The sequence below is a fragment of the Anopheles coustani genome, chromosome 2, assembly GCF_943734705.1.
Source record: "Anopheles coustani chromosome 2, idAnoCousDA_361_x.2, whole genome shotgun sequence".
Classification (NCBI taxonomy): Eukaryota; Metazoa; Arthropoda; class Insecta; order Diptera; family Culicidae; genus Anopheles; species Anopheles coustani.
In genome coordinates this window covers 79,424,676-79,439,484 of record NC_071289.1, presented here as the reverse complement: position 1 = coordinate 79,439,484, position 14,809 = coordinate 79,424,676, and the positions used below count along the sequence as shown (strand labels likewise).

The 14,809-nt window shown below is 42.9% G+C and overlaps 1 protein-coding gene across 1 annotated transcript in view; it reads left to right on the top strand.

Annotated features, from left to right (window-relative positions):
• Positions 1 to 1,185: 1,185 nt before the first annotated feature.
• The window catches only part of LOC131265108 (uncharacterized), a 130,131-nt gene continuing 116,507 nt past the window's right edge, over positions 1,186 to 14,809 (top strand). Inside the window, exon 1 of the mRNA XM_058267370.1 lies at positions 1,186 to 1,225. Within this exon, the coding sequence (XP_058123353.1) occupies positions 1,186 to 1,225 (40 nt within the window). The remainder of the gene's footprint in view (positions 1,226 to 14,809) is intronic.

The window sequence follows — 14,809 nt, the reverse complement described above, 5'->3', positions numbered from 1 at the left end:
AACACTAAGTGCTAGTACTTTAAAGGGTGTTCTGCGTACCAGCTGAGTGCTAGACTCGCACTAAGGGTATGGAAATTTATGAACAGAACGCGTTGTTGGAATTTAAGACGAATTCAGGATATTACTCTTGCGTTCCACTCCCCTTCTCCTTGACTCCGTGAGCAATCGGTGCTCTTGAAATCTTTTGTTCGTTTTCCAAACCGCTATTAAAACGATATTTCAAGCTATATATTATTCATGCATTTGTTGAACATCGTCGAAAGAACAGCGGTACGAGTCGAAAGAGGCATGGAACAGTCAGCCTTAAAGGAGTACGACAGAAGATTATCCCCCACGCTGTAGCTCGTTTTGTGTATATTTTAAATTTCATTTCAACTTGCAGCTCTTGTGTCAAAGGCATTCTTTATTCCTTGGAGGATGAACACTCCCTTTTTTTTTTCTTCGTACAAAGGAGTACTGAAAGTAATAAAATAAAATTCTACCAATCCTTTCATGTACACCACGGAGGATGTACGGAAAACTTACCTTTCGGGTTACTATCGTTCTATCAAAACCCTTTTCCCCCGTGACATGTTCGTCAAGACAAAGGTACACCGAACCCGTGCCATTAGGAAGATAAAAAATGAAGCAGGACCAATACTCCGAAAAAAAAGTCCCGTTTTCAGTACGCCCATCTCAATTCACGGTGGAAAAGGTTACTTTTTGAGGAAAATGGTTTATGAATCCAATTTTAAACCTTTCATTCCAAGACGTTGCGCCAACGAAGGCAGGCGATCCCTTTTTTTTCACGAGGTAACCCGAGGGAAATATAATCTAAATTGCCCTGAAGGTTGTACCTTGTAGTTATGTTTTCTGACTCGTCCAATTTGGGAAACGAGGTTCTATTTAGTAATGTTTATTTGGGTGGTTTTATTCGACGAAGGGGGATACCAACTTTAATAAGTACGATTTAAGTTTTTGTACTAAATTCTTGTAATTAATGTTCCTAGCTATCATGTTTATAAATATTTTTTATTATTTTTTTTCAGGCTGTTTCAATCATCAATTAGTTCTGCGCAACACAAGTCATCGATCAGCCGAAAACAGCGAGAAACCAACGCGATCAACAAAAACCAGTGCTAAAAGATGATCGTCGACTTGCTACAGCATCCGTCAATAAAGTAGAGGAACGTCTGGCGTCCAGCGATGACGTCACAGGCCGTGTACTGTCTAAGTCTTCAGATACGTAAGTAGCTGGATTCCGACCCGGCCTGGCACTTTACCAAAGTGAAATATGGTCGAAAAACGCTCTCGGGAATACCAGACCGAACCGATCCGCTTCGTTGCAATCGATCAAAACGATCGAGCTTTTACGAGCCACGGGTGGATTGTAAAATTTTAGGTCAATATAATTAAAAACCTATTTAGCATCGGAACCGGATCGGGAGATCGGGAGGAAATTTTACTGGGCGTTTTGTTTATGAGAACGGCGGCCCGGAAAACGAAAACCGTCCACGTACCGGTCCGGTAAACAACGCGTAAACAATCGATTCGGACGATTATTCTTGGCCCTGGCCGCGGGGGAACAAGCGCAAAAAAGGTTGTTTATAAACTTAACAGCTGAGATGGTTTACGGCCATCAGCAGGTTTTCGCTCCCGCTGGCCTTTTTATTCCGGCCTCGGTTTTGTGCGGCCATGCTTTACCGTGTGCAGCACGTTCTATGATGAGGTGCTGTTTATAATTAGACGCCTGCCCTGGAGCAACCTTTCTGGGGGGAGGGGGTCAAAGAAAGATGGGCCTCCCGGTCCCGGTCCGGCGTGCTTCCACCACTGCGATGCCGACAAATAGCTATCGTAAAAGTCAACAGTTTTATTGATTCATGTGTGGGCCAGCCAGTAAACAGTGTTGGTGTTGGCCCCGGGGGCTCTTGTAAGACGAGATTTTTTGGACATATTTAGTTTGAACTTCTGTTGTATAGCTTGTATTTTTTTACCGTCGGAGTGAGATTGTTTTGTATTTTTTACTAAAATCACTATTTGTTTGTTCGTGATGCTAAAACTCAAAATCGGCTTGACCAATCTTGATGACCTCCGATTTTGTTCCTTTTTACCTAAGGAAGGTTTAGGAAAAAAGAGAATTTGAAAATTTCCAAGAAAAAGCCGGGAAATAGGAAAATTCGATAAAAACGGCTTTTTACCTTCCCTAACGAGAACTACAAAACGGTTGGACTTATCGCAATGAAGTCTGCTGGTGATTTGTTCCTTTTGTTTTATTTGATTATTAAGACTTCTGGTGGTTTGTTTCCTTTGAAATCTTGAAGATGTCTTGGTGATGTTTCTTTTTATCCAAAGAAGAGTTAGAAGAAAAAGGAAAATTCCCATAGGGAAATCCAGAAAATGGGAAGAATTGTAAAAACGGCTTTTTTCCATATAATAAAATCAAATATGCAATTTACAACTAAAACTAAGAAACTGAATCTTAACGATGCTTTGATAAATTGTTCCTTTTGCGCCAAACAAATCCCTTTAAAAAGTTGATGCCATTGGGTCATTGCACTCATATAAATTGAAATAAACATTCTTTGGATTTGCCTGATGTGGCGTGTCTTAAAGATGGATCTATTTTTGATATGTGTCAACATCACCGAATATAAGGGGCTTTCTTTGAGTTCCAATGCTTTTTTATTTTAATATTAGCGTATTATTAATATTGGACGAGGCAAAGTTCGTTGGGTCAGCTTGTTTGTTATAAAACTTTTATAAGAAACCGGCATCATACCAATTAAAATAAGAACGGACGTATATTAGGGACTTTTCCTCGAATGTGTTTGAATGGGTGTAAAAACTTTAAAAGTGGACTTAAAAATGCTACTGAACGAGGTGAAATAAATTACTAGTTTAATGAATTTTTGCTTTTCTTTGGTTATTTTCGCAGCTTCAAAGTTCTGCCTAGAAACGTTACATATCGTAGTTTTCCACTAACCTCGTTCGCGTCGGAACGTTACAAACAATTTTACTCATCAGTTAACTGGTATTTCTTCTCCGTTCGCTCGCTTCTTCCCACGTGCCCGCATTAACACGTACGGACACGTGTGTGTGTGTTTCCCGGCCCGTGAGCCGCTTTGTGGTAAGCGCATCGTAAATTACTTACAAAAGTAGGTGGGATGCACTCACCCCGGGAGTGCCCGAGTGCAAAATGCAACCCTGGGTGGGCCAGGGAAGAAGCGGAGTTCCACAGAACTCGTTTTAACAACCTTCCTTCTCCCCTCCCTAGCGCACGAACAGCTTAAAAATATTAAACGGCAGAATGGGCATTTTCCCGCTCCGGGCGAACTTGTGCGGAAAAGTGGTGAAATAAAACAATAAAATTTAACTACCAACCGGACTCCCTCCCGAAAACTTACAAGAAAAGTCACCGGGACCGGGAGCGGAGGAAAGGGGGAAAATGCAAAACAATTGTCATTAGTTGTTGTTACTCTCGCGAGTGGGCTCGCGGCGGCCTGGGTTTGGATTTTCCGCGGCCGGGTCGAAACACGAAGCCAAAGGACGTTCGCTAAACTTTCTCATTATAAAATGTTTCTGTTTTGCGAAACAAATCTAATTGTAACACGGGTGCTAGCGGGCTGAAATATTATGTTTTTCGCTTTTTTCCGTTTGCCCTCGGAAGCGCTAAATATGGCAAGGTTTGTTTGTGTGTGTGTGAGGGTGAAAAGTTTGGCTTGCGGGTGTGGGAAAATGGAAAATGCAATTTCATTCATAGTATTCTTTTTTTTGCTAGCCTTACTACGCGAGTTTATATAAATCTAATTTTGTATAGGAGAATTAATTAATCTACGACTTTTCCAAGCCTATTTGGGAGCTTATGTTTGGTTGTCGGTGGATAGAATAAAAAGCAGAGATTAAAAGATTCAACACTTGACACAAGTTGTATCGAAAATTATTAAATTGTGAAAAATGAACCTTGAAAACATGCACATGATGGTACGATGGACTTTATGGATCGATTGTTTGTGAAAGTTATTTGAGTGGATTGAAGGCTAATTGATGGCCGGCAGTTCGTAATAAAAAAGTCATTTTATTGATTGATTGTGGTCTAGTGCAAACAACCATATCCAACAAATTGACCTTTTTCCATCGTTTAAGGAAATTTCCCTCCGCCGCTGAAACTGCCTCACGGTGCACGGGATTGCGTTTGTTTCCTTTGCGAACTTCATCGAGGGTGATTGATTTCATTACTTACGCCCAATTGGACGCCAATGGACGGATGACAGGAGGATGACAGTTCCGGTGGTTGCCGTTTGCGATTAGTCCGTTAAGCGGAGCAGAATCCCCCGGCCGGGACGACCTGTTCGGGCCCGGTTTAATCCCACCCCTATCGTTGCATTTCACTTTGGTGGCCCCTTTTTCCAAGCACCGCTGAAGATTGTCCCCCGAAGGATAAGATTTTCCTCGGGCTCGAGGGATCCCAGCGCCGTCGAAGGCATCGCCAACGATGTCGATCGTTTTGCTCAACTTAAGGGGTGGCAAAGAATGGATATTATGGAAACGAAATGTGTCTCTGGTGTATCTCCCGGTGTGTGTGTGTGTGTGTGTGTGCGTGGATGTTCGCTGTGCTATTGTTCGGAAGGGAAAATGATTCGCTCTTTATTGCACTCAATTATACGGCCAAGGAGCGAAATGGCATCAAGTCGTCCACTCCAGCGTGGAGTCTAGACTCTATATATTTCCTTGGAAAACCGGGCAGCTACGGTGGTGGTAGGAACGTGCCTTGTGCATGTCTGTATGTGTGTTTTATTCCTCCATTGATGACTCGAAAGATTTCAAATGACAATGATATGATTCCGCTTGTCTGTGCAAGGAGCGCTTTGGTGAGGATTTAATCCGAAGGGACAAAAAAAAGGATCTTTTCCCCGAAGGGTTGGAGGGGAAGGGATGGGTGTTTTGTGCGAAGGTGTCCTACCTTTCAATAAATAGCTTCCGGATGTATGGCATGAGCCGCCGTTCGGCTTCCTTCAAGTGGTTCTGCCTCGGTGGAAATGGGGTCGTTTGTCTTTACGTTTGCCGGCTGCTTTAGGAAGAAATAATCTCCCTCGGGGGTTTTGGCAAAGGAAACTAGCCCCGAAGGCAGCCGATGAAAACAAACAGACCCGTCACGATATGATGTTTTCTTCTTATTCGAAGCATATTTTTCAAACGGTGAGCAAATGTGACTGTCTCTCTGGGAATTGTTTTTGAACACCAGCAGAAGGAATTCTGGGTGACATCCTCAAACGTGTTCCAGAAAAAAAAATGTCGTGCAGCGCTCTTCTTTGAGAGGCTCATAAAAGAAAGTTAATTTTCTCGAGTGAAAGTCGGGCGATAAAAATATTCGTAAATCTCACCACCATATTCGGCTTATCTCGTTTCGAACTGGCGCTACGGGAAACGCGATGGAAAACCCACAACTCGTTTGACACGGGCCAGCAGATGAAAAGCGCTGCACTTACGCTGAAATACTCACACATCCGCACGAATGTAATGGGGTGTGAAATAGTGCTCGTAATGGGGAAGATTAAAGCATCCGATAGTGTAAGCGTTTATGGAGCATTTCCCGGGGCGGAAAAAAATTTCCCGCGTTAGCCGCGACTCGTGTAACAATCATGTTTGTCCAAGGTCGTTAAACGTATCCTGCTTTTCGTGCTCACTGATCGACTGATATGTGTTTTCCACGCTGAAAAGAACCCCGAACACTGGTTGCCATTTCTGTTCTACAAGCCCTCAAATGTTACATTATGTATTCTGGCACATTTTAAATATTTATATCGAACTCTTTCTTGTTTCCCGTTCATGCGGTTGGAAGTAATTCTCAATTCTTTACCACCGTCACGGTGCAAGGAAAAGCTAATTTGAACGTCATACAACATATCTGCCTTCACCTTCCACACATCGGTGCCCCTCCGGAAGCGTGTCTTGACCCCATCCATCATGAAGAAACGGTAAGACCTGGAAGTGGAAGCTCCTACATCGGTTCCACGGATGGGAATGAAAAATCGAGCGAGAAAACCCAGCGCCCTCCCGTTTTTCCTAACCCATTGGCCGGTAGGGGAAGATTGTGAAACGGGTTTTTATAAATGACCCTCTGTCATGCATCATACATCATCGTAATGAACATTAGGAAATGCCGTTTCACTTTTTTTGCACAACCCCTCTGTGGTTGGAACAGATTTTGGCCTCTATTTTGCACCCCTTTTTCCTGGCTTCCAGCACGCAGACACTAGTTCCGTGAGTGGGTTTTATTTTTTCATGTTTAGTTTGGCGGTTTTCTGATTGCCCACCGTTTTCCCAAATCCCACTGTTTCAGTCACCCCGCATCCCAAATCGGATCAAATAAACCCCCGATGGTATCCATTGAAATAAATTACATGTAAAATGGGGATTTAAAAGTGTACCTACTCCACCGCACGGGGTTTGTGTCGTGCATTATTGAGCGTTTTCGAGTGGAATGGAAGTGTAATTGTTTCGATAGTAGTTTGGTACCTGCGGAAGCGCATACAAATAATAAAATAATGTACTTTATTTTAATCCGTTGGGTCGGAGGTTGCGCGATTAACGTTGTAATCGGAGGTTTCGCTTGTGGTCATGGAATGAATGTGGTTAGTGCATTGCTTGTATGTAATGAACTTTACAACTCGTTGGTGACTAAAATGTGCGAGATAGATCGTTTAACGAAATGAGATTCGTTTAAATTTGATTTGATCAGATAGATAGATTTTCTATTCATTACATAAAACTTGAAAATTCTATATAAGATGGTTTGAATAATAAGTTTTTCTTCTTTTTTCTTTATTTATTTTTTTTTTAAATCCACTCATGTTTTCAATAGTTCATGATACTTTTTGATATTTTTGTTGACAACAAGTTTTTAATGTTTTGTTAGGTTTTCCTGTTTAAAAACTAAAGAAAAGAAAATTAAATTATTGGAGAAAAGTATTTAAAAGATTAATTTCCAATACAAAACTATTATGCCGTCTCGGTGTAGGATTTGTAGACCATAATGAACAGCATGGTTCGGATAATCAGGGAAATTTTATAGCTTGTTTGGATTGGTTAAGTGAATTTAATAAATTTTCAAAATACATATACAACAACATGCAAATAAGTGGAAAAGGAAATGTAAATTATCTATCACATCATATTGTTGCTGAATTTTAAAAATATTTGGTAATTTGAATCAAAATTCGATTGGAAATTTTAAATGACATCAAAGCGGCTTCAAACTATAACATTATTTTAAATTTATCTGTTGATATTTCTCATGTAAATCCATTAACTGCAAACATTTATAATGGACTTTATAAATCAAATCATAGAATATATTGATCTACCTCTGCAAACATGTCTTTTATCGAATTGAATTCCATTAATTTCTACCTGCAGTAAATCTAAGCAATTTTGATGTTTTTCTCCCCGATTTCGTCTATTTAAAGATGACCTATTGGATCGCAGCATAACACTTTAATGTGAAACATTCAATCAATGCTCAATCTCGCTTTCGCGAACACATTTCCAAGACACTCTCCACCAAAAGCCCCGTGGTCGTCGTTCGAACCGTCCCAGTGCTGATTTAAATTACATGATGTTGCCTGCCGGGTCCGCGTCCCATTCCGACCCCGCGCTCATACACGCCGTTCATAAAGAACAGCCACAAGCTAGCGCCTTTCTCCTTCCCGCGTCAAATTTTCACAGCACGGCGCACTGGTGTCGGTCGGTCCCGCGGCGGGGGAAAAAACGGGTCACTTGAATGCGAGGAAAGTGCAATCGAGTCGCACGGTGTTGTGCCAACATAAATCCTTTGGAGTAATGAAATGTAAAGTAAAGCAAGCAAAAAAAAACAGAACCGGGCAAGAGCACCATCGGTTCGGATTTCCCTTCAATGTCACGAGTGGGTTGGAACGTTGATGCTTCTCGCAGCGGCTGTAGCGGCCCGGTTGCGTCGAGGGAATTCGGTTTATTTCCGAAAATCGAACAGCGAACGCTTTCCATCATCGTGCACAAATTGCTTTACCGCTTTTCCGACTCCCGGCACGCAGGCAAGCAGTCGGTCGGTGTCAGTTTGTTTAGCGGGCCCGACCGGGAAAAAGGATTTCCCCCCGCTCTTTCTCACGGGGGTAGGGTGTTGTAAATGTTGTAACACTTGTGCACACTTCTCTCCGGTTGCACTATCTCTCCCTCTCTCTCTCTCACTATGTACAATTTCCTTAACACGAGGAGGGCAGGACGGCAGGATTTCCGCTTTCCTCGTGTCGAATACTGTATTGATTCATTGGAATGTGGCCAAACGGTACGTGCCGTGGCATTCACTTCATGAGGATCGGGAAAAAGGAAAACAAAAAAAAACACACCAACTTCACCATGGCAAGGTGGATCGGAACGAGCTGCTTCCAGTCGCCGCTTTTCGGGGGAAAGCCCCGGGACGCGTCGAATGCCGGGCGAATTTGAGCATGATTTATTATGCACTTTGATGGCGCTTACCATCGGCGTTGAGGCTTCACCATGGCTCCCAAATTGTGTATGTGTGAGTGTGTGTCGCTTCCCGTGGGCTTTTCCGCTTCGTGCAATTCTCGTTCGATTCGCTGGAACTTCGTATCTTCCTGCCACGGCAAACGTTGGGTTCGTTCGTGTTGGGGTCGGCATTTTAAGTCAAAGTACAGCCCGCTGTACGCTGTAATGCAACAGGGACTCAACTACAGGCTCGCTAGAACCCGCCGGGGGCTGATGCCATCAGAAGTTGGCAGTTTTGGAATTGGAAACTAAATTTCCGAACCAACGACATTCGGCCAGCGTGTAGGTGGGGGGTTTGAGGGGGTTGGGAATGAGCAATCATTTTGCGGTGGTCGTGCTTACATGGCCTTGTGTCGGTTTCGGAAGGCACGGTATTACTATCGACAGTTTAAGTAAATGTTTAATCAGGAATTAGGATTGTTTGCAAGTTACTTCCTGTATCGATTAATTTCGTGTTATTGAGGTAATAGCTGAGACACACTTTCAGGATTCAGTATTTCCTACTTCGGGATTCAATGAGTCACACCGGAATCGGAAGTAATTAAATTTAAAATTGAACCCTTATATATGCCTACCATCTTTGTACCTACCAGTTGAATTGGATACATGTTGCGTTTACATAATTATTTGTAATAATACGAATAATAACCCTAACGACGGCCAATTGCACAAAATAAAGTAGGTTTCGTTAACACTTGAATCCGCATTGAGGTCATTTTGAACCCTACACAATTTTCGATTTTAATATCTTGAAAACGGCTGAATATTTTTCCAAAAAAAAGGCTTTTCTTAAAATCCAAAGCTACATTTAAAACAAAAATTTCAGATTTTTCTGTTCGACCAGTTCTGAGAACCAATTTGACTATCCCTAGAATGATTTTTAGGGGTCATTATTTGAAAAACACTAAACTTCACTATTTTTGAAGATTTTTCAAATCCGTAAACTATTACTTTTTGATATGTTTGTTGACTATCGTTTTTGGTTTTTCGATGCATTTTTTTCTCTTTGCGCTAGCTCGGTGTAAAGCAAAAACGATCGGAATTGAGTTTTTTACAACTTTTACTTATTCAAAATCAGTAGTTTAAATGCAGAAAAAAAGTGTGTTCAAAAGAAAAATCATTGTTTGCAATTAAAAATGACGCTATAATTTGGCCTCAACGATCGAAAAGAACGTCAATTCCCATAGTAACGTATCCCGCATAACGCTTCGAAACGCTCGGGTACGGCACAGGACGGAAAAAAACCTTTGAAAATTTTAAAATCCACATCTTTAAGGTCAATTAGTGGCGTCATTTGCTATCTCAAAAATATAAAATTATCTTCAAAAATAGTGATGTTATAGCGTTTTACAAATAGGGGTCAGAATGACCCCTAAAAAGCATTCGGGCAAGTTTCCAAAGCAATGTATTCTAGTGTTAATGTGAACCTTATAATTTGTAATAATAATAATGACAACCAAGATCAATCGTATAAAATGTAAATTACCCATAAAACAGCCTTTCGCCAGAGTGAATTGACATTACAAACCCGAGCTTGCTCGATTGCCTCCAAACAACCGGATCCGGGGAGTTGTGTACATAAATTGAACCGATTCAACAAATGATAAATCACTTAACCGCCGATGACACAATGGTTCAGGTTGCTCGCTTTTCCCGAGCAGCGCCCATTGATTTATTACGAGCCTGACATCTCTCTTCCGGGCTTATCCTGGATTTTCGCTTGAACGCCTGAGTTTGATTTTACTTATTTATTTATGCACGCGTCTTGGCTCCCGAAAGGGGGGGAAGGCTCCAAAGGGCTTGGGGTTTCCGCGCGGCAAAAGGGTTCACATTCGTCTTCGCCTCGTTAGTGTTCACACGCACACGGAAAATTATCCCTCCGCCGAAGCGTGTTCAGACACAATTTTCTCACTTGTCCAAGCTGAAGCGAGCGAGCGAAAGCGAACGGGTTCCGATTGTCGAACCATTGGAAGCGGTACGTTCGAGTAGTTCCGGAACCGTTGCGCTTGCAGGTTCCGTTCTACACGGGCGAGATAGTCTACACACAGGCAAACGAAACCGCTACCCAGAGCCTTCAGTGAGAAACCCAGCTCAGCTATCAGCGTCTGTAACGAGCCAGCTCCAATTTGCTTCCGGATGAATTAGCCGACGAAGAACGCTTGAAGGATCGATGTACGATTATCGTGTTACCAATACACGCGAGGAAGGTGAGAGTTTGGGTGTGAGGTCGCAAGGAAAGCTCAAAGATTCCTGCCCGAGGTTTTCCTTAGGCGAGAGGATAGTGAATCTTTCTCCAATTGGCAAACGTTTCGGAAGGCATGGGGTTGGCGGAGCACGCCGGAACTTGTGGGCAACTTTCGAATGGTGTACCGGAAGTGGAGGAACTCGGAGGGATCCCGGGGTTCGCCATCGACTGGTGCCGTGGACCGTGGAAGCGGGCAAGACAAATAACACCGAAGCACATAAACAACAACAGGTACTTATGGCTGTATTATTTATCGTTCTATTTTCCAATTGCCCTATTTGCGCGTCTCTTATCGGTTTTGCGCGCGCGTGAAGGGGTTCGATTTTCCTTCTTGAGGAGGGGGAGGGTGTGGAGGGGGGGGGGGGGGGGTGGGCTGGAATGTGGCTCGTCGTTCACCGTTTCCGCGTGATGACTTCGTTCGGCCATCGCCTCGCTCAGCGACCGGAGCCATAAATCATCGGAAGGTAATTGCACGGAATAGGTTTCACTCACGACACAAGCAGTAGGAATGCTTCTTGCCACCACAAACCGTGCTGCCCCGGACCCACATTCCACCTGGCCGGCCCTTTGTGTCCCGCGGGAAAATGGTTCGCAAGTCAGCCCAAACCAAACGGGAGCTCGCACGGTAGATCGTATTGCAAAGTGGCCCCGTTTCATCCAATGCTCCGCAATTACTGTTCGAACTTGCTCAGGTCGTGTGCAAATTCACTGAAATTAGCTCCCCCCACACACACACAATCACACACGACGTGCAGGGTGAGAAGGCCTCAGTCATCGATCAATTATTGTGCTAATTATGATGAATAATTATTTGAACATAATACGACACCCCGTTGACACTCTGACGCACGCGGGGCGCAAATTGGAAAATGTTTCACACAAACGCGTGACACTTCAATCGAAAGGGGGAGAAATAGGGTGGCGAAGTGGAGACGGGGAGTCGGATCCATCATCAAAACGCGAGTTAGCGTCGGATGATTTATAATCTGCGAGGTTCGTGGGAATTTATTTACGTGGATAGGTATTCGATTGACGTTCGTCGTACGATGCTGATAGAATTCGATTGGGTGATAAAGATTTGAACAATTCCTTGGAAACATTGCTCGACTGCTTGGGATAAGGGTTGCCTCCATAGCGGAAACGTATTTATTGTTTGATTGGTGATGTAATCCGTCGATATTAACAAGCGACAAACGAGAAGATAAGAAAATGGAATGGTTTCCGATTGTAAGTATTGTAAGAAATAGAAGAAATTTTGTCATTAAAACAATCCTAAGAGCACGACTATTATTTGCTCATAGTTGCTTCATCAGAGATCCAATTTGATGTAATTTGACAGATATAATCTTTTTTATTTTTGCAAATTAAAAGAACTCAAAACTCATGAAATTTCATAAAAATTTAAAACGGATTGCACCAAAATGTGCTTGTAAACTAAAAATGATCTTTTAAACATAAACAAATAATGAGGGCGTGTAAACAGCTATCCCGTGGTGTGATGGTTCAATTTGGAATGATTGCACTAAAAATCGAAAATTCGTTCCAAAATAAAAAATTAGAGTACCGAAAAAGTGGGAAAGCAAAAGCAAACAAGAATGTGTCGGGAAGGGTGTGAAGTTTTGCTAACAAATAGAAGGTTTGATAAAAAAAATAAAACAGTCTAATGGTGGCCGCTTTACCCCTCGCCATAGTTTGAAGTGGCGCGTGAAAGCGTCCCATTACTTGGCGACTTTATTGCATACTATTTTTCAATTTACATTGTTGGGAAATCTGTTTCTGAACAAGATTAATCTATGCGAAACATGAACATCGTCGCGAGTCCATAGAGCGTAAGACGTGAAGCACTCCGGTAGACTAATAGGAGTAGGAGTGTTATTTAACCCGGCTGGTACGAGCTTGGTCTAGGAAGATGCAAATGTACCTGGAGGAGTTCTCTCAGTCCCAAGCGGTATTGAAAGGGAAAAACGAAAGTGACACCCGTCCGAGAGGTGGGAAAACTCGTGATACGGAGGGATTCCGATTTCGTCGAGCGGGTAGTAAATATTTGTATTTTATTGGAATAGCTAAACCTGCGGTATGGTGTCCTCGATTGTTGGCGAACTGCTCGCCACGGGAGGTTGCGCTCGGTTCTGCTCGCAAAAGGAGCTGGGAGTGTCAATTGGAATAAATCGTCCGTCCGGTCGGCAGCGAATGAGTAGCACCCGTTTGGCTCGACATGAATAATACGGGTGTATGTTTAACATTTTATTGCTCCATTTTCGTTGACCAACTAGACGCGGTGACGTGCTCTCCGAAGCTCGACGGTTGCGGTGGTGGAAAATGCTGGAAGGATGCATATATTTTCGGTGTGCGATTTCAATTTAGCTGCTGCATGTTTCATGACCGTGTTACGGGGTGTTTGCTATTGCACTGTTTAGATTATCTTGATTATTTAGGCAATGGCTTGTTCTTTTGTATGGACTAACTAAGAAGCTTAGTGCTTGCTAGATGCAATAAAATTAAAAGCTTCATTGAGATAAGGGGCATGTTGTGCTTTTATTTCAATCGTAATCTATTTCGATCGTAGTAAAAAACCTTTCAAAAAAGAAAAATAAAATGTTCTACAATTAAATCCAACGAGTCACCTGTGACTACGACAAAATACTCCAGGCAAAGCATGGAAAGAAGTGAATTACTTTGGGACCCATATGTTGTTCTTGTTTACACTACATCATCCTCGAACATGGGAATTCTGCTGTATCGTAGTGACATACATTCTGTTTTTACATTTTTATCCTGAGAGATATGCCTATACAGCAAAACCTGCTTCACCGGAACGTGTCAAATTATGATTCGGTGTGGTTTCGGCCTCGGCACCCGGCCGACACTTCCCCCCCCACCGTCCGCATGCCGGCAGCCTGGGCCCATCTTCGCACGCGAAACTTTGCACGGAACGAAGATAATTTTGTCAGCACGAGCACACTTATTCAATGCCGATGCTGCTACTTGTCACCACTGGTGAACCGGCATGTCGAAACCAAATGCTACGAAAAGTTAGCGAGCGCGCTCGCTGGACGTTCCAGCAGCGGGGGGTGTCGGCGGTAGCACCATCGGTTGCGGAGTACGGACGAATTTCCCTCGAGTAGTTGTTAATTTTTTATTAACTTCTCGCCAAAGTTTCACCGAATCTCTGCCGTTGCTGTAAGACCAGCTGCAGCGGACGGGCCGGGGGTAGCGTGGTTTCTGTTGTCTTACGCTACCAATACCGATGGTAACCGTGGGGGTTTTCCCCCCCTCTCTATTGTGCGGTTTTCCCTTGGGGGGTCTTTCCGACAAACAACACATCCGTTCCGCCATAGGATGGAAGGGGAATTTAGCGCGCGGGTTGAGGACGCCTACTGGAAAACCTCAGGCACGAGGCCAAGGGACCACTTCGATACTTTGGTACGTGTGCCGGCACTTCTGCGAGCAGGATTTGCAGGAGATTAAGCGCGTGCGTAAGCGTGCAAAGTACGAAATATGGATGCTAATAATTTCCAAATCTACAATAATTCCTCACCCCTCACACGGACGGTTCAATGCATTCTGGAGCTGTAGCCATTTTTGGATTAGCGATTTTCTTTATGGTCGCCGTGGAAAGTCAAAGACCGTATGTTTGGTTGGCGCTGGTAGCTCATAAACCACCTAACACAAGCCGAAAAGAAGGGGTCCGGAAGAAAAGGCGTTTCCTAGATATGAGATTTATTCAAGTTGTGCGTGTGGTGTATTTGTAAAATCATCCCGGAAAGAATTTGGGAATCCTCATGGAGTTACTGATATTTTACCCCATTGGTATTGGCACTGATAAACTATGAAACTTAGGGAAATTAGCGAGATTTTGAGTTTTTAATTTTCCGGTTAATTTTTTTGGTTTGAGTTTATTTTTTAAATTTTCGAGCAAGTTCATTTGCTTTCAAAAATTGGAATAATTAAAAAACTTTATATTTTGATGGATTTTGTATTCATTTTTCATAAACATCTTTATGACTTTCATTAACATCTAATCATTTAATAAATGTTATAAGT